We start from the raw sequence: 18,175 nt of genomic DNA, 5'->3' as shown, positions 1-18,175 counted from the left end.
AGGAGAAATAATAACTCAGGAAGTCTCACTGTAGCTAAATAAAAACAAACCAACAACAACAAACACGGCTGATCAAATTCACATGAATAACTTTCCCCGGGGATGGAACGTGGGGCACTGCCCTGCCCCCAGTGTTCAGCTGGTGTCAGGTGACTGCTGAGGCTTTGTGGGAACATGGCCTGACCTTTGCCCTCTGGGGAGCCAGACAACTCCTCACCAGGCTTGAGAAAGTGTCTCAGGAGCCTGGGGCTCAGGACAGGCAGGAAGGGGCCCCTGTTCTCCATCCCGGAAGTAGGGGGGCATGCACCCAGGAAATTCACCTTTCAGGGTGCTTCCCATTCTCCCACTAGTGTGAACCCAAGCAGTTTCCCAGGACCTCATGCCTCTGGCACTCCCTGTGCGAGCTCAGCCAACCTTAGAGACCAGGGCTGCCTCTCATTGGTGCAGTAGGGCAAACCCCTTTCCCCAAAAGGCTCAAGGTGGAAGTTGGGGATGACACTGGGCAGTGGTCCCCAGACGGAATCCTGCCTCCCTTTTCTGCTGCTTGTGTAGTGACAGCCAGAGGGACAGACGGGAGGAAGGAGGCTCATGTTTCATCCTCTGAGGGTGGCATAGAGGAATGGACAAAGAACTTATTCTAACCCCAGGTGTTGCCAAATGCTTAACTTTATTGGGCTTCAGTTTCCTCCTGGATAAAGAGGGCTACTGATCCCCAAGTGACACAGCTGGTATTAGAATCAAATGAGATGAAGTGTGGAAGGCACTCATTGTGGGGTCTGCTTAGAGAAGATGCCCAAGGAATGGTACCTGTCTACCATTATTCTGGATTTGATCATTAGTGATGCTGTGTTTGTGTGTAGGACAGTGACACCTAGGGGCAAAGTGTGATATTACACCTCAGCTCTACTAAACAGCTCTACCAAGCCACACATGGTAGAAAGGCCCTGAGAATATGAGGACATTGATAATTTCTTTTTGGAAATATTTACTGAGTGCCAACATGGGGTCAATCTCTGTCCTAGGCACAAAGAATGCAGCAGTGAACACAGAATCCCATCCTGGTGGAGCATGCATTATAATGGGGAAGACTAAGAGTGAAAGATTGAATAAACCCGCCTGCGCACACCACAGACAGAGTGCCAAAGAAAATGATTCAAAACAATCCCAAGAAATGAAAGCAGGGGAGGGAGCAGAAGTAGTGCCATCTTGGCTACATGCAGAGCCCCAGAGAACACTTCTCCGTGCTAACAGGTTTCTCTCTTCTTTCCTTTTTAGATTTCTCTTAGCACCAGCCCCAACTTGCTGGGTTCTGTCCATGCTCGTGATATCATCTCCTGCTGCCTGTCTGAGCTAGTGGGTCACAGTGCCACATGCTCGCCACATGGCATCATGGTACCAGCAATGACCAAGATCTAAGTCTGACACGGACTAACTAGCTGGGATCCTGGATATGTCCCTGTCCCTCTGAGCCGCTTCCGTCATCTGGGAAATGCGGTGATAAGTGTACAATTCACATTAGATGTACGTACGGTAACTGCTCTGCAGAGGCCGAGGCCAGAAGTGGCTAGCTCTTGTCAGTGTTACTTCTAACTGCTGTCCTGAGCAGGAGCTAGAGACCCTGGAATTTGCTCACCACTTGTTTTTGTAGGCAACGTTTTAGGGGACTGTAATCACATCTATCCAGGTGCACATCTGTCCCCAGCTGCTTTCATTTGTCAAGCAGAGAAGTGTCCCTGTAAATGAGACAGCAGGGCCCACATGGTCGAGCATTTACCACCTGGTTCTTTACAGAAGAAACTTGCCTGGCCTCTGGCTTAAAACGGCAGAACATTCTTTATTGTTTAAAAACAAAGCAAACCTTCAAAATTAAAATTTTTGAGACAAAGTCTTGTTCTGTAGCCCAGAATGGCCTTGAGCATGGGATTCTCCTGCCTCAACTTCCCAGGAGCTGGCATTATGGGTATGTGCTGTTATACTCGGCTTGACTTCGGATTTTTGACTGGTCTTAACTGATCTGGCAGGGCTGACTCTCTGCTCCAAAGTGCCCCCTTCCAGGGAAGAACAGTATTGAGGGACCCCTGATGTTGCCTCATCCTGCCCCCTGCCCCTGCTGGCTCTCACAGCTGAACTGTCCAGGTAGCTGTTGGAAGCTCTCCGATGGCAGCTCCTTGGGTGAGCCAGGTGACTGTCTGCTTAGATGTTTTGTTGCTTGTGTTATCTTAGGGACAGAGCGAAGATATATCCGTCCTCAGAAAACATCTGCCCCAGAACAGAAGGTTCCTTCCTTGAGCGACTGCCTCCTTCCACACTTCATTTTGCTTAGTGAGAGGCGGAAGGAAGGCTGTAATAAGTTTCTCAATGTAAGACTTTATGATTGGTCTTCAGAAAAATAGTAACATGCTATAAGAACGCCGAATTTGGAACATGAAGTCACCATGTGTCGATGCTCTCTTTAATAGGTTTCTTTCCCCGAGTGCCTGTGACAATAGGGTCACGTGAGGTGAAGCCTGCATGTATGTCTGGGGAAGGCCCCCCACCCGGGGGGGGGAGGGGGCGGGAGCTCAGAGAGAAAGGGAGGTGTAGGAAGACAGTAATGAAAAAGGCACATGATTGCATTTTTATGTTTATGAAAATCTAGTGTACCTATTGTTGGAAGAAAATGAAGGGATCCTCAGAACAGAATCCAGACTCAACAGCAGCCCACTAAAACAGGTCAATTATACAAAACACTCACTGAGTGTTCTGGTACTGGCCTGGTGTCCGACTCAGAGGGAGGCAGTGTAAGGTGGTCCCTGGCTGCAGAAGGGAATGGGGCCTGCCTGGTGGCGAACGGGTGTGGGGCTTCCGCTTGTGTTTTGGAGATGGATCGTGACGAAGGTCATACAGCAATACGAACACAGTGTGCAAGTGTCTTGGCCTTGGGGAACAAGAACTGGGCACTGTTGTGGCAAAGGTTGAGGATGATGAACACACACACCACCAGGGTATGATGTCCTCAGGGACTGCTCTGGGTTTAGAGCTGGTTCCTGGAGCAGGCAGAGGAGGGTAAGGTAGAGAGGGGAAACACGCCTCCCCCTGGCGATCATGTTGAAGGGCAGGCAGCAGGGGCTCCCGTGAGGTTCTCCGACACCCCCCCACCCCCCCACTCCGGGTTGGGTTTTTACATGACCAAGGTCTGTTTTGTTGTATTAGCTTTTTTGGTTTGTTTGTTTTTTGAGACAAGGTCTCACTCTGTAGCCTAGGCTGGCCTTGAACTCACCATTTAGCCCAGGCTGGCTTTGGTCTCATGGCAATCCTCTGACTTCAGCATCCCAAGTGTCGGGATTACAGGCAGAAGTCACCATGCTCTGACTTTTACTGGCTTTTTAAATTGTGGCAAAATACATAGTTTGTCATTTTAGCTGTTTTCAAGTGGACAGTTTAGCCTGGCTAACTGGGTAGAGGTGATTCTGTATGATTGGCATCATCAGTTTCCTCCCTAGGGGCAAAGCTGTCTTCACTCCTGTGCAGGAAGACTGTCCCCTTCCGGTCTGTGACTCACGACACCCCTGATGTCACTTTCCCCACTGGTCTTCCCAGAGTTGTCCTCCAGGTCTCTGAGGACAGTCTAACTTCATACTCCCAAGGATCCTATGTTTCATCCACTGTTCCTGACAGTATCACCTCCTTTTTAAAAGGTAGAAAAAAAGTAACAGGAAAAAAAAGAAGTACCCCCCTCAAGGTGATGGGGGCCTTGTGTGTCAGAGAAGTCCCTCCTTCGGACAGGCTACTGAATTTCCTCTCAGGGGAGTGCATCCTGCTTTGGGTTCTGGCACTGGGCAGCACCGTCAGATGTGACCTAAGCTTGTGGTCCCTGGAGACACCCCATCCTTGTGCCTCAGGGATGCGTGCACCCCTAACTCCTGAGCTTTTCCTGACATGTTCAGTGGGCTGCTGAAAGCTGGTGTGTTCTTTCTCTGCAGTCACCCGAGGGAATGCGGGAGCAGGTGACAATGTGGATAACCCACTCAGCAGCACATGGAATCAAAGCTATGGTTCTTTCAAACCAGGGTAGGGTTGCATTAATGGTAGAGCAACTCAAAGCCGAGCTGCAGAGCAGCAGGGTCTGGGCAAGCACCCCTTGGCTCTGAGGAGGGCTGGTGCAAGCATGGTAGCCTGGGTCCCGTGCCAGCACCTTGCTTCCATAGGGCTGGCTAGGCCCCAGAGCCTGCATTGCTAAGGCTCCCAGGCAAGGATAGTCCACACTGGGCAGTCCCAAGACAGGCCAGAGGGCTTTTGCTCTGGCTGTAGATCAGCATGGTGGTCCTTTGTTTTGCTACATTCACAGATTCCACCGACCAAGGCAGTTCACCAGGCAGCAGGCCCGTGGTGCTTGCATCTGTACCGGGAATGCACAGACTGTCTTCTTTATGATGACTTATAACAACACAGTGTAACAACTGTTTACACAGCATTTGTATTGCATTAGGTACTGTAAACAGTGTAGGTGTATGAGGATGGGTGGGGTACACTGACAAGCACTCCATTTTATACAAAGGTCCCAAGCACCTGTGGGTTTGGGTTTGGTTGTTTTGGGTGATGTGGTGCGTGCACACGTGTGTGTGTGTGTGTGTGTGTGTGTGTGTGTGTGTGTGTGTGTGTGTGATTCTGAACCCACTGCCAAGAGGAAGCTGAGGGACAACTGTATCACCTGGGAAAGTCTAGGAACTACTGATGTTCAGCTATATCCCCGGAGTTTTGAGTGCAAGCAACCTGAGCTGGATGACTTGTGTTCATAATCAGCCACCGGACTAGAATCCGTAGCCAGCACCAGAAATGGCTGGGGTGACTGAGCCACTTCCATCTCCCAGAAGGGAACTGTCACAGGCACTGTGGGGACAGAAGGCTGGAGGAGATGGCAGCGCTGTGTCCCTCTCTCTAAGAGCAGCCTGCACCTGTCTGAGGCGGCTTGGGTGTCTGACAGATGGGGTTGGGGAGGAGGCAGGGCCCAGACCGTCCCATCTAGCCAGGGTGGGGACTGCGTCACAGAAAACAGCTCTGACAGTGGGGATGGGGTGGTGGCCCTGAGGCCTCCTGAGGGTGAAGGGTGTCATAGGCCTCAGGCAGGAGAGAGAGTGGCATCTTAGGAGACGATGCCTACTCAAATTCTGTCTGGCCAGGACTGTGACAGGAGTTTAAGGGACAGCATGGGAATCCCACCACGGCCAGATGCTCAGTCATGCTTGGTTGACACCATGGTCACCCACAACGTAGGACAAATGCTCTCTACCTGCCTGGAGGCACTCTTTGAAAGCCCCGTCATTAAGATGGGTCCCAGCCCCACTTCTCTTTCCTCTTTCAAAGAGGTCCCTGTGACCCCTAAGCTACAGCTTTGATTCCCTAATGTCACCCCTGCCTTCCCCTCCAGCCTCTCCTTGCACCCTGTCCATGTGAACCCTAAATCCCGGCCACGCCAAGCCTTTCAGCTTCTAGACCGCCTGCTCCCTTCCACCACTGTCAGGTTGCCCACACACTGCACCCTCTAGAGGTGTGCAGTCCCCATCCCTTTTGCCTCATGACCAACACTTCCTCCCAGGTTCTAGCATAGGTGGCACTTCTTACAGGAAGCCTTCCCCGAGCACCTGGTGCCCGCCCCAGTTCTGTAGGACCCTACATGTCCCTAAACAGCTCCTGTTCCTGTGAGCTGTAGAGGCTTTGTGAACGGATTCCCTGGGAAGTTGTCATCAGGAGGTCGCCACTGACTGTCCTTTGGACTCACCACCAAGTTGCTCAGTACCTGCACACAGTAGGCACCTAATGCCTGTTCACACAAGAAAAGCCGAGTGAACACAGTCAACTGAAGTGGAGACTCTCCTTACCTTCTTCTTCATCTTCACATTTTTGAAGATGGCATGGACCCTCCAGGTCTTCGCAAACATGGCCCCAAAGGCGGTTGTGTAGCCCACGGTGAGAATCCAGGTCCGGACCTAGAAGCCAGGACAATGTAGCAGAGTTAACATCTCCCAGGTGAGTGACCATCCAGCAAGTGGAACCTAGGTGCTGGGGACAGACATCTGCCATGCATTCTCGCGAGTCTCCAGAGCATCCTGCGGTCAGACGGATTCCATAGACAGCTAGTACTATCGGACGCTCATCAGGTCCTGGGCACCAGGTGCAGAGGTCAAAAAGGTTCAAATCCTGCCTCCAAATGGGCCACAGCTCAGAGGGTGTCACCTACCCAGCAAGCAGCAGAAGTCTCTGCACTGTTGAGGGGTCACTAGGGAGGCGAAGAGCCAGGCATCTTCCCGTCCGCTCTCTCCCATTCCTTCCTCTCTCTTTCCTTTGGGTGGCTGCTGGTCCCATGCTTTGACTGACCTTGGGGACCCCGCTCAGGAATAAGGTCTTGCTTGGGCTCTGACATGCTTCTCAAGCTGAAATGTGCCTTGGTTACCAGCCCTGGTACTGGGAACAGCCAGTGTGAAGGAGCCTACACTCTGGGTTCCTGGAGGCTGAGACAGGATGGCTCCCATCTGATAGCTACCAGGGAGCCTCTAGGATGCCAACTTTGTGCCAGGGCTGTAAGGACAGCCAGATGCTACCTTCACTGGCTGACTTGGATGTCTCCAACCCACGGGAGCCTTGGTCCCCCAGGACAGCTCCCAAGCCCCCCGCCCTTGGGGATGCCTTTCTGGCAATGTGGCTCACAGGTGCGCTGGTCCCACTCCATTTGTGAAGACAGAAACTGGCTGAGGAAGTGGCGAGGCCACTCCCTAAGCTAGGGAAGGCAGCCGCAGTCTAGCCATTGCTGAGAGACGCATGTGACGCATGTGAGTGGGGCACAGCACAGGTGGGGATGCAGCCTCTGTCTTCTTGCATTTACTCAATAGGTAGGAAATTAGACAGACGGTGAGTGACAGTGTTGGTTTTTTGGAGGGTGGGGATGGCTACATTGCCACCTACATTATAATGTGCATCTGTAGTATCCATGCTGTCACCCAAGGATGCTAAGAAAGGTGGGGAACACGGAGGGAGGAGGAGACTCAGAGCATCCACTGTTCTCTGTCGCAGTCACTGGGGTACTCGCACAGCATTCACTCAGCCAGACACTGGTTGGTTCATTCAACAAGGACCATGAGGTCAGAGGCAGTGTGGACCGTGCAGACCACTACTAGCCACCAGGATGACCTGTGAGCTGTTGAGTGAGGACATCACTTTTTAAACTTACATAGTTCCTCACCTACCTGCCAAAGCCCCAGAACCCCAAGGCAGTGCCTTGCGCCAGAGTGGCCTTCCCTCCCCGGCAGCATTTGTCTTCTCCTCTCCAGAGTCTGCTTAACTCAAATGAGCTTCGTCTACACTCAGGAGCTGGCCCACCAGCTGGGACACTTCATCTGCACGGTCCCCCAGGCTCAAGGGTCGAATGCTGTGTCCTCGGCTGGCTGGTGGGGCTATTTTGGGAGGTTGCGGAAGCCTCATGAGGGAGGGTCTTGGAGGAGGTGGGTCGCTAGGGACTGGCCTTCGAAGGTTAGACCTGGTCCCTGGCTCTCTCTGTCTCTGCTTCCTGCCCACTATGTGGGTGAACCGCTCTGTTGGGCCACATACTCCTGACTATGACAGACTGAAGCGGGACTGTTTGCCCAAAGGTATTCCCCATCCCTTAAGCTGTTTTTTTCTGGCTATTTCATCACAGAGATAAAAGTCTACACAACGGATGGTTCATCTCAGTTGTCAACTTGATGGGAATTAGAATCACCATGGAAACAAACCCCTGGGCGTGTCCGTGAGAAAGTTTTCTGATTAGGTCTGTACCCTCAAACTGTGAGGCAGCGTACACTCTTCCTTCCTTAATCCTCTTTCGTCAGGTAATTGAGATGGCAGCGAGAAAAAGAAAGAATTCTCACAGCCTGCACACGCTTTAAAGTGACTCTGTCCACCCCGAGGCCAGTCTCCTAGAGTTTTGGATCACATGCTATTAGAAAGTTACTCTTAGTGGCTGGAGAGATGGCTCCATGGGTAAGAGCACTGGCTGCTCTTCCAGAGGACCCAGGTTCAATTCCCGGCACCCCCATGACAGCTCACAACTGACTGTAACTCCAGTTCCAGGAGATCTGACACCTTCACACCAATGCACATAAAATAAATTTAAATAAATTATTTTAAAAAAAGAAAGTGACTCTTAACTGGAAACATACACAGGCCACGGGCATTTTTTTTTTTTATAAAGGATGGAAAAGATGAAACAATGTCATTCTTTTTGCCTCATTCTGTGGTTCTGTGGCCAACAAAGATCTTATTTGGAGGCCACACGTCACTGCCCTGTGCCTGGCTTATGCACACTCCTTTGACCCACGTTCTCTTTAAAGCCATCATTACCAGGCTACTTGTCTCTTTTGAGAGGGCCAATTTCATTAAGATTCAATAACATAAATTAAGTGAGTTAAAACTCGATGAGAGAAATTTAATCTGGCGTCTGGAAGCTGCAATGTGTTGCAGTGAATTGAAAGCAAAGAAGGCCAAGGGGCCTGGGTATTACGCTCCACAGACAGACACTTGCTTGATGGAGATGCTGGCCCTGGCTGGCGTCTGTGAACTCGGACTTGGGGACCCATTCACTCCATGATGTAGCGATTCACTATGCCTAAGCAATTTGTGCAAAAGGTATGATTGGTGTTCTATACATAATTCCAGGTAGCCATTTTCTGCTTAGCATGTGGGTGTATTGCAGGCCTGGTGCTTATGTGCCTGGGCCTTGGCTTGCCCTGTGGGGTTTCTTGGTGTGTCTCAAGTCCTGCTTGTCTTATGTCCCTGGAGAAGGCTCTGGATGCTTACCAGGTCTTCCCTGGGTACCCGCCCCCCCACCAGCCTATGCCTTGGCTAGTTTTGGAAATTGATCAGAACCGTGAATATGACTGGATGTTCAGGTGTGGGAACCCCAGTGAGTGACTGAGGCTGGGGCTGTCACTACTGAATGTAGTGATGGCCTGAGCAGCTCTATGTCCTTGGGAGGGTTTCTGTACGTCACCAGCAGATCTTACATCCCATATGCAGCAGATTCTTGATAAGGGCGAATCAGTAGCAGAGAACAGAGCAGTGGGGACAGTAGACTAACCCCAGCAGAGCGGCTTCATAGGCTGGCTCACCCCTGAGGGACTCTGCTGGAGGGGACACTCACTTCTTATCTCTTGCTGTATCTGCGAGATGGAAGCCACTCAGGATGGAGCTTCCTCTGCCCACCTAAGGCTGTCCCTGGATGTCATCTTGACTCCTAGACTCCGTCTTCCTCCAGGCTCTAAAGCTGCACATGCTGCTGTCACAGGAGGCCTTGGTGACAAGTAGGTGTCCCATCAAACCCGCAGTTTCACAGCTAGGCTGAGACCACAGCTTCTTCCTGAGATGCACATGCCAGCGACTCCCACTCTTGAGCCCGGCTTTTCCAAAGCTGATGTTCAGGGGATGACATTTGTAGGCTTCCAGGATCCCCAGATCCCTGGTCTCCGAGGGACTCACCACAGCACAGCCTGGGGACCTATGATCTACAGCTCTTTTAGGTGTGGGCTGGGGAAGCAGCGTCAACACCCGTGGCCTGCCCGTGTGGTGTTCTGCAGCTATTCACGGGGATCTCTTCACGGTATGTACATATCTGCATGCACACACATGCTCTAAGTGAGGCATTGAATGAGGCTTCTCCTGTCTCAAGCAGGGAGCTGCAATGCCCAGCTTGGCTCCTTGAGTGCTCACTGAGCAGCCCCTGGCTGGACTGGCTTTTAACAGGAGTCCAGCGACCTGGGGCCTCCCGGCTAGAGCATTCACAGAGGTCCCTGATGTGTCACTCTTACTGCCCTCGTGGCCTGCCCTGAGGCCCCCCACACTGCAGGTGGCAGAGGCTCACCGTAGCTTGGCTGGTCTCCAGTCCAGTTCTAGCAAAGCAAGGCCACAGCAGGTCACAGTTGCCATGGAAACACCTGCACCAAAACTACCAGCGCCCACCCCGGGTTCCCAGCTCTTTATCTGTTCACTCTGCCTTCTAGAAGTGACCATGATGATCCTAACAGTCCATCATTCATTCATAAGTGATTCACCCTACCATTCATTCATTCATTCATTCATTCATAAACATCCATTGGGACCCAGAGCTTTAATATATGTTCTCATTTAACCCCCACAAGCCTAGTATAACCCCACTCTTACAGAAGAGTGAATGGACTAAGGCTCAGAGATGTTAGGAGCCAAGGCAAAGTCACCCAGCTGGGGAGTCATGCGGTGGAGTTTTGGACATAGATATCTGCCAGCGGCCTCTCAAATACTCTGGGGACACATTAGAAATGGACGCACACTCTAAAACTGCTCAAGAATATGCCATAAAAGGTAGATTTTTTTTGGTTATCTTGATTTTTTTTAAAAGATCCAAATAGACAAACATTGAGCTGGGTTGCTTGTTTGGCAGATAGAACTTAGCTGACCTGTTGACCTATATTTTTTTTGGTAAAATCCAGTTGACATCTCAGTGGCAAGTGGCTCTGAAAGCCTGGTGACTAAGTTTGGTCCCTTGAACTCACGTGGGAGGAGAGAGTGGACCCCCACAATGTCGTCTGACTTCCACATGCATGCCTGGGCATGGGTGCACCTCCCTCCCCCAATAAATAAATGTACTAGATGAAAAAAGAAAACTCAAGATGTTTTTTATTTGTTTGTTTGTTTGTTTTTTTTTGAGAAGAAGGCACATGGCAGGCATCCTTGTCATCTCCTGGTGTTTGGAACCTTATGCTAGCCAAGCGCTGCGGACTAGGTTCTAGGCTTGCTCTCAGGACAGGAGGGGCGGTAGACCTGTCTTGCCTGGTGGCCTGTCTCGGGGTTGGAAGGAGGAGCTGTTCCAGGGCAAAGCAGTGTTGATGGTGCTGAATTCCCGGGTGGAGTGGGCTTTTGAGGGGTTACACAGAGCTGCTGGCTTGTCTCCACCCTCAGCAATGCCGCTGAGCCAGGGAGCGCGGCAGGGCCTACAGGACTTGCTGTCCACCAAGGTCCTCACTGTGGATCTCTCCTTCACTTCCTGTGCCCTGGCTGGGGTTCCTGCCTAGACTTCACAGGACGGCAAGTGTAATTTGCCTGGCTCCCTTTCCACCTGCTAGGGCTGGGGTCCCTGAGCCAGGTGGGTCTGCCATCTGCGAGCCGGTGTTCCCTTCCCCCAACACCAGGGCTTTGCCCACACCCAGCGTCGCTCTCCCAGCGACTCTGCCCACAGGGGCCGTGTTGCTATGGTGACTACTTCTGACAGTGTCCAGGGAGACAGCACCATGGAGCTGGAGCTGCTTGCAGGACTTGCTGAAGTTGGCACTGGCGGCTGGGAAGGTTCCAGAAAGGATCGAAGGTGGGGGATGGGAGCTGAGTGTGGCTGCTTTTCCAGCAGCAGAATTTGTATGTGTGTACACACGTGCTCACATGTGTCCTTGTATGGATGCTAATGGCTTTCCCGAGCAGAGGCCTGACCCCTAGGGAGGCCGGACGCCGGGGTTGTCACAGCTTCTTGCTGAAGTACTGTCACGGTTGTCTGTATTAAAACCTGAAGGGCAGAGAAGGGCCATGTGTGGAGAGGGAGAACAGAGCGGCCGACACTGGTAAGCTGTTCATGATGGAGGCTGACTTCAGGGTCCACCTCATCCATCCCCTGGCTTTGAGGGTGTCCCTGACATGGAGGCCAGGCTGTAACCAGCACGGTAGAAATGAAGATGTTCTAAAGAGACACCGATACCCTTTAACCTCTCTGTCAGGCTAGTGAAACACTGGACCCCAAGAAGTAGGAATTTCACAAGGACTCTCTTCCATGCTGGGAGAAGGGAGAGGCCTCAGCCAGAGAGCTTGTCTCCTGGAAAGAGATTTGCCACAGTCCTAAGAACTTATCAGACCATTTCACAGGATGAGATTGAAGCCTCAGTCTCCGAGGCCACGCTGGGTCAGTGGTGGGAGGGGCCGCTCCTTGACGAGGAGTGCTCAGAGGGCGGTACCCTGGCCCTCTATTTAGCCTTTTAAGAAAAGGTTGCCGGGCGGTGGTGGCGCACGCCTTTAATCCCAGCACTCGGGAGGCAGAGGCAGGAGGATCTCTGTGAGTTTGAGGCCAGCCTGGTCTACAAAGCGAGTTCCAGAAAAGGCGCAAAGCTACACAGAGAAACCCTGTCTCGAAAAACTAAAAAAAAAAAAGAAAAGGTTTCCTTTTTGTTTTATGTGTATGTGTGTGTGCCTGCATGCACGTATGTGTACCACATGTGTGCAGGTGCCCACAGAGGCCAGAAAAGGACTTTCTGGAACTGGAGAATGGGTGGTTGTGAGCCACTAGGTGTGGGAATTGTGACTCAAACCCGGTGCTCTGCAAGAGCGGCCAGTGTTCTTAACAGCTGCACTCTTCCCTCGGGACCCTGAAGACCGGCTTACAGGTGTCATGGGATCTCTATTTCCTTCTTTTCAATGTGGCCACATTGACTAAGTCCCCTTTCCTGCTTTTTACTATTAATTTGGCTGTTTTAACTGGATTCTTGAGGAGAGGTGAGTGGACTTGACTCCTTAGGGTAGATCCTGTGACTCACAAGTTGATAACAAAAGTGACACACTGTGATGTCTTCCTTTCCTCCCATGTCACCATCCTCTTTCTCGTTTACCCCACATCTGTCCCTACCCTATGAGAGAGGGCTGTTTCGCCCATTTTACAGAGGACAAGAGTGAGGCCGAGTTTCAAGCTTTGGGCTCAGGACAGCCTTGGCCCTGATTCTCCTTTCTGCATCCCACTTTCTGCCCCTGGGTTGCTCAGGGTAGGGGGAGGGCACTGGGGGCAGCCAGCGGGTCCCAAGATAGAATAGAGCCCAACTCTTGACATCAGCGGGGTTCAGGAAGGAGGCGTCTTGCTATAGCACAAGGCCCACCACCAACTGAGGCTCGTATTTAGGCTCCGCTGTCAGGAGTACCCCACCTCTCTTCTTGAGTGACAGAGGAAATTATTCTGGAAGTGACCCTGGTCATACATTTGGGCTGAACCGGTTCAATCCGGAGGAGGCTGTTTCTCCTGCAGTCACATGTGGGCTCCCTCCATGCAGTTCCCACTGCTGATAAAGGAATTCTGGGCAAGAGAACTGCCATTTCCCCAGCCCTGGAGCTCAGGCTCAGGTCGATTTGTAAAGCACGTCATGATTTATTCATGCTGCCTCCCCGGGCTTCCCAGGACGACCTTCCTCTCACACAAATGAGCGAGACTCCCAGAATAGAACGTCAGGCTTCATTAAGGAAAAAGCCCCAGTGTGGGGACGGCCCTTCCCTTGTTCCCTAGCTCCCTGGCCTGTCATTAGCACTTGGAGAATTCAGGTCAAATCCCAGAAAACCCCTTCTGGGAAGTGCCTTCGAGGGTGGGGTGCAGGGTGACATATGGAGCACCTACCTCTGAGAAGGGACTCTCCTGGAGGCCAGCCCTCAGAGTTTCTCTGTCCCCAAGACTCAACTCCCTCACTGGAGGCAATGCCAAGGAGCCAGCAGAGCCTCAGGAGGGACTGGAGCAACTGCAGAACCAGGGGTACGGTTCTGCAGTAGCCTTGGGGGACAGAGGCAGGTCCCTCACCCTCCTGGGATGACAGTGAGAGGTTGGACCAATGTGCAGCCTAGAGGTCACCGGGAGAGTCCCAGTATCAGTTCCGAATTGTTGGTTCCTGAACTTGGGGAGGGGCTGTAAGTCCTTTGGAGCAAAAGTTTAGGGTGTTTTTGCTCTTTCCCAAGTACTTAGTGAGAGCCTCAGGGCAGCGCAGCACCTAAGGTTCCTACCACCTGATGAGCTCAGCAGAGACCAAGATAATGTCCAAGAAGGGCAGGACATTGAGGACTTGGGAATAGTAGGGATAGCGGAAGGGCCACCTGGAGCTTCGGGTTTTTCCAGTGCTGCCCCCACAACACTGAGAACATGTGTAATCCTATAAAGTTTGACATACGGTGAGTGTGTGTGCGTGCGCGCGCGTGTATGTGTGTGTGTGTGTGTGTTTATGCATATGTCTTAGGATCCTCTCTAGTGCATCCTTCACTCTTTATTTCTACCCTTTCCACGGCCAGGCAGTGGGTGACCTGAAGCTTCAGAGCAGTAGGCAGGACCTGGAAGGTGGCTTTGCCGAGGGCCATCTTACTCTCGCAGCCACAGGAAGGGCTGCCCATCCATTAACACTGACGCTCTGATGCTGCCCCCGTCCCCCCCCCCCCCCCCAGTTATTTGAGGGACACGCTGGACTAGTGATTGCCCTGGAGAGCTGCAAAGAACCCACTGCCTCACCCAGCTCCTTCGTGTCTGTTCGTTTTGTTTTGTAAGACCTCATGTAGAAAACTCGGTGTGGTGGCCTGTGATCCCAGCGCTGGGGGTGGGGTGGGGGAGGTGGAGACGGGAGGGTCTCTGGGACTTGCTGGATAACCCGTCTAGCCTAGCGGCAAGCCTCAAGTTCTAGAGAGAAAGCCCACCTCAAAGGATGGCTCCTGAGGAACAACACCCGAGTTTGACCTCTGGCCTCCATGCAGATCAACACACACCTGCACATACACACCTGCTCAACCCCCATTCACATGTACACATTCACCTGCACACACACACACACACACACACACCTGCACATACACATACCTAACCACTCACACATGTACTCATATGTGTATATACCCACCTACACACACACACACACACACACACACACACACACACACACACCTGCACATACACATACCTAACCACTCACACATGTACTCATATGTATATACTCACCTACACACACACACACACACACACACACACACACGTATACAGTCCTTACCCCCCATACACACATGTACACACATATGCATCAAGGCACACACACATTCACATACCTTCCTTTACACACACACACACACACACACACACACACACACACACACACACACACACACTTACAGGAGGGATGATTTCGGGGAAAAATACTTCCTAACAAATTCCTGGGTTGAGCAGTAATGAAAAAATTGGTTTGAAATCACTGACAGAGGAAGTAAGATGGCAGCTTTTCTCTGACTCCAGGTCACCACACCAAAGCCAGCAGGCTGAGGATGTGTCCTCGCCCTGCTCCTGCGGCTCTGGGTGCTGATGCTTTTGGTCCTGACTTCTCCCCCTTTCTAGTGTGCTGGATGTCATCTGGCAGTGGCCTGTCACACGATCACATCAGTGGAACAGTCACTGTCTATGCTCACTGCAGTCAGACACTGTCTCTCTGGCCCGGCTGCAGAGCCGTTGACCTGGTTTGGTTGTTTCTTGCCCATCCTGGTGTTTCCAACACAGCTCTGTCTGATGACAAGGCCACCGAGAGATCTTTACGTCACACTGCACTGGCACATACCAAAGGGCTTACCGTGCAGAGGGTTTCGAAGGTCTTTTCCGAGACAAAGGATCCGTCGAGGCCGAAGAGGAAGATGGACGCATAGGACAGCATTCCGCCAGGATGATGAGGTTGTTCATGTAGGGACTTGACATCTTGATCAGCCTGGTGGGGCAAAGACACTTGGTCACACAGCATCTTCCAAGCGCCCTGGGTGAGCACCGCTACCAAATCTTCAGGAACTAGGGAAACGGGGCCCAAGCCGGTCTGCTTCTAGCTGATACCTCTCTGCTTCCGGAGGGGACCCCAGTAGCTGCATATTTTCCCACCTCCTGCCTCAAGCCTACCTATCACTTCCCAGGTGACACTTGCTACAACAGCTTCATCTACTTGAACTTTTGGTTTAGAGGATTTGGGGCCAGGATTGGGAATACAAGTTAAATCTAACGATTGTAGTGAGGGGGGTGGTCCTCACACCACACTCCCCTGCCTGAGCGGGGATGTTACAGTGAATACCCAGGGTTCCTCCGAGACTCTGCTCATCAGGTGTCCAGTGAGCCCCCCTTAGAGCCCTCAGAAAGCTCCCGTGGCTTGATGTGTAAATGGGAACGGGGGTAGCAACACCTCAGTCACAGAAGTCACCCAGAAGTTGGGTAACTGGGCCCTATGCCACCTTCTGTCCCTGTCGTCACCAGGCCACAGGTAGAAGGCATTCCCAAGTGCCCAGCAAACCAATGCTGAGCTAAGCCCCAAGAGGGCTAGAATTTTTAGCCAACCCAGAGGTACTTGACTCCCTGAGCACAGTTGGCTTGGAATGGTTCTTTTGAAGACTGTGGCTACAGCCAATTGTTCCCCAGACATTTTCTTTGTGTTCTGCAGTTCTGTGAATGGTTTGATCTTAGGATTGGAGTGCTTCCTGGAGGAGGTGGTTTGCGAAAGTATGAGTAGGAAGAAGGAAGGGAGGGAGATCTAGTTCCCACAGCTTTTGTGGATTTTTCAATGGCTGAGCCAGCCGAATAAATCATTCTGGTAATTTCTCCAGGAGGCCGTGAGGGGGGAAATTAGAGAATTAATCTGGTGAGGCGGTTTGCAGCTCTAAGATCTCATTAGATATACAGGAAGGCTGTGTAGCAGAGAAATGACCGTGTGCCTAGGCCTGGAGCCAAACGCTACCAGGTGCAGCCCTCACTCAGGACTGGTTCCAGTAGCTGGGTAAATTATAGGTGGCTAGGAAAAAGACACCAGGTAAATTGCATTTATTTGTCAGGAAATGGGTTTTGACCTAAACAATTTACTTAAACAAACAAACAAGCCATCAGAGCTTGAAGCCTCCAAGTTCTTCTTTGGTAAGCAGAAAGAGAAGCAAAACCCATTCCCTGGAATTGCCCTGGTCCCTACCAGCCTGTGGGTAATGCAGTGTGGCTTTGAGGACAGTGGCCCCCATGGCCCATGGGTGCATGTGGGGATTCTCCCAACATACACATGCTTCTAGCTTTGGTCCAGTCTCTCCCACTACAAGGCAGGAGCTGGATTCAGGGGTTTGCTATGGAAACTGGAAAAGGTGGCCGCCTGGCCAAGATCATTCGGCGGCCTGGCTGCCTACAGCTGAGCACAGTGCCTCAGAGTGAGGAGAGGTACTGTGGAGAGCTGAGGGCGCTCACTTAGGCAAAGAACCTGAGATAGAGCCAGTGGGGTAGACTATGTCACTCATGGACAGCAGACCCCTGGTGGCACTGGGAGTCATGGGAAGGGTCGAATGAATGATGCAATGGACTGTCATGTGATCAATGGGAGACTCTGTCACTGAACCTGGTGGTCCTCTCCACCAGCTATAGCTAAAGGTGTTGGGAGTAGGGATGAGAAGCTGGGGACTCTGGGGTCTTCCGTGTCATTGCTGGTGATGACGATGTGCAGATCTCTAAGAAGGTCCATGGACTTGGGCTTCCCATTTCTACTCTATTTAACTCAGCCCTCCAGCAATCCAGCTGCCCGTGGCCCCCTCCCCGTGTGTGTGTGTGTGTGTGTGTGTGTGTGTGTGTGTGTGTGCGCACGCGCGTGCGCTCCCAATGCACGTGTGCATCCTAAATCATCTTAGTGACTTGGCAGCACACTTCAGGAAATTTCAGTGCTCCCAGAGAACCTGCCATGCTAACTCCCAGCTCCATTGGTGGAGCAAGGGGCTGGTCCATCCAAAAAGCACTCTCCCTGCATGGGGCAGAGCTGCTTACTTCTGGTTCCGGTTCTTGATGTTGAAGAAGAGAAAGGCGCTGGCCATGATCATGCCGAGGATGGTGAGGGCTGACAGGATGCTGTAGAGCGGGAGGGAGATCTTTCGCAGCTGCTCCAGGATGATGGTCTTGTCCTTGGGTGGCTCAGACCCTGCAAGGTCAAGGAGAAGCCATCAGATCCCAGAGTAGTCATTCTCCAAGGATGCTTTGCCTCTGTGTCCTTAATATATGGCCAAATGCAACACATGTACCCCACACCAGGCCCATCTACCCACTGGGTGAGAGGATCTAGTGACTGGCTAGCTTTCCCAGCAGGAGCCTGAGCCAGGACTTATATCTTTCTCTAAATAGAATCAATAAGGGATCTGTGATGCATTTAACAGCCATTAGAAGACTAGAATTTGATTTGGTCTAATTACGCTGTTGAAAAACCATCACCATTTATCCCCAAAGGTAACCATGACTGGGAAGGCAGAGAGGTACTGCTGGGTGCCACTGGGTGGGGGTAGGGTCGGGGAGTGGCGTTGAAGAACTTGGCATGGGTCTCAAGGACTCTGCTCCTACCTGAATATGATAAACGATCTTGCTCACTAGGGCAGACACCCAGCCTGTCAA

The 18,175-nt window shown here is 51.9% G+C and overlaps 1 protein-coding gene across 1 annotated transcript in view; it reads right to left on the bottom strand.

Moving 5' to 3' along the window:
• Positions 1 to 18,175, bottom strand: part of Gabbr2 (gamma-aminobutyric acid type B receptor subunit 2) — a 356,326-nt gene that overhangs the window by 58,646 nt on the left and 279,505 nt on the right. The window contains 4 exon segments of the mRNA XM_052718497.1: positions 5,859 to 5,966; positions 15,366 to 15,454; positions 15,457 to 15,497; positions 17,561 to 17,711. Coding sequence (XP_052574457.1) covers positions 5,859 to 5,966; positions 15,366 to 15,454; positions 15,457 to 15,497; positions 17,561 to 17,711 — 389 coding nt within the window.

This window comes from Peromyscus californicus, unplaced genomic scaffold, assembly GCF_007827085.1.
Source record: "Peromyscus californicus insignis strain IS unplaced genomic scaffold, ASM782708v3 Scaffold_5__1_contigs__length_169319896, whole genome shotgun sequence".
NCBI lineage: Eukaryota > Metazoa > Chordata > Mammalia > Rodentia > Cricetidae > Peromyscus > Peromyscus californicus.
This window is presented reverse-complemented; position numbering and strand designations above follow the sequence as displayed.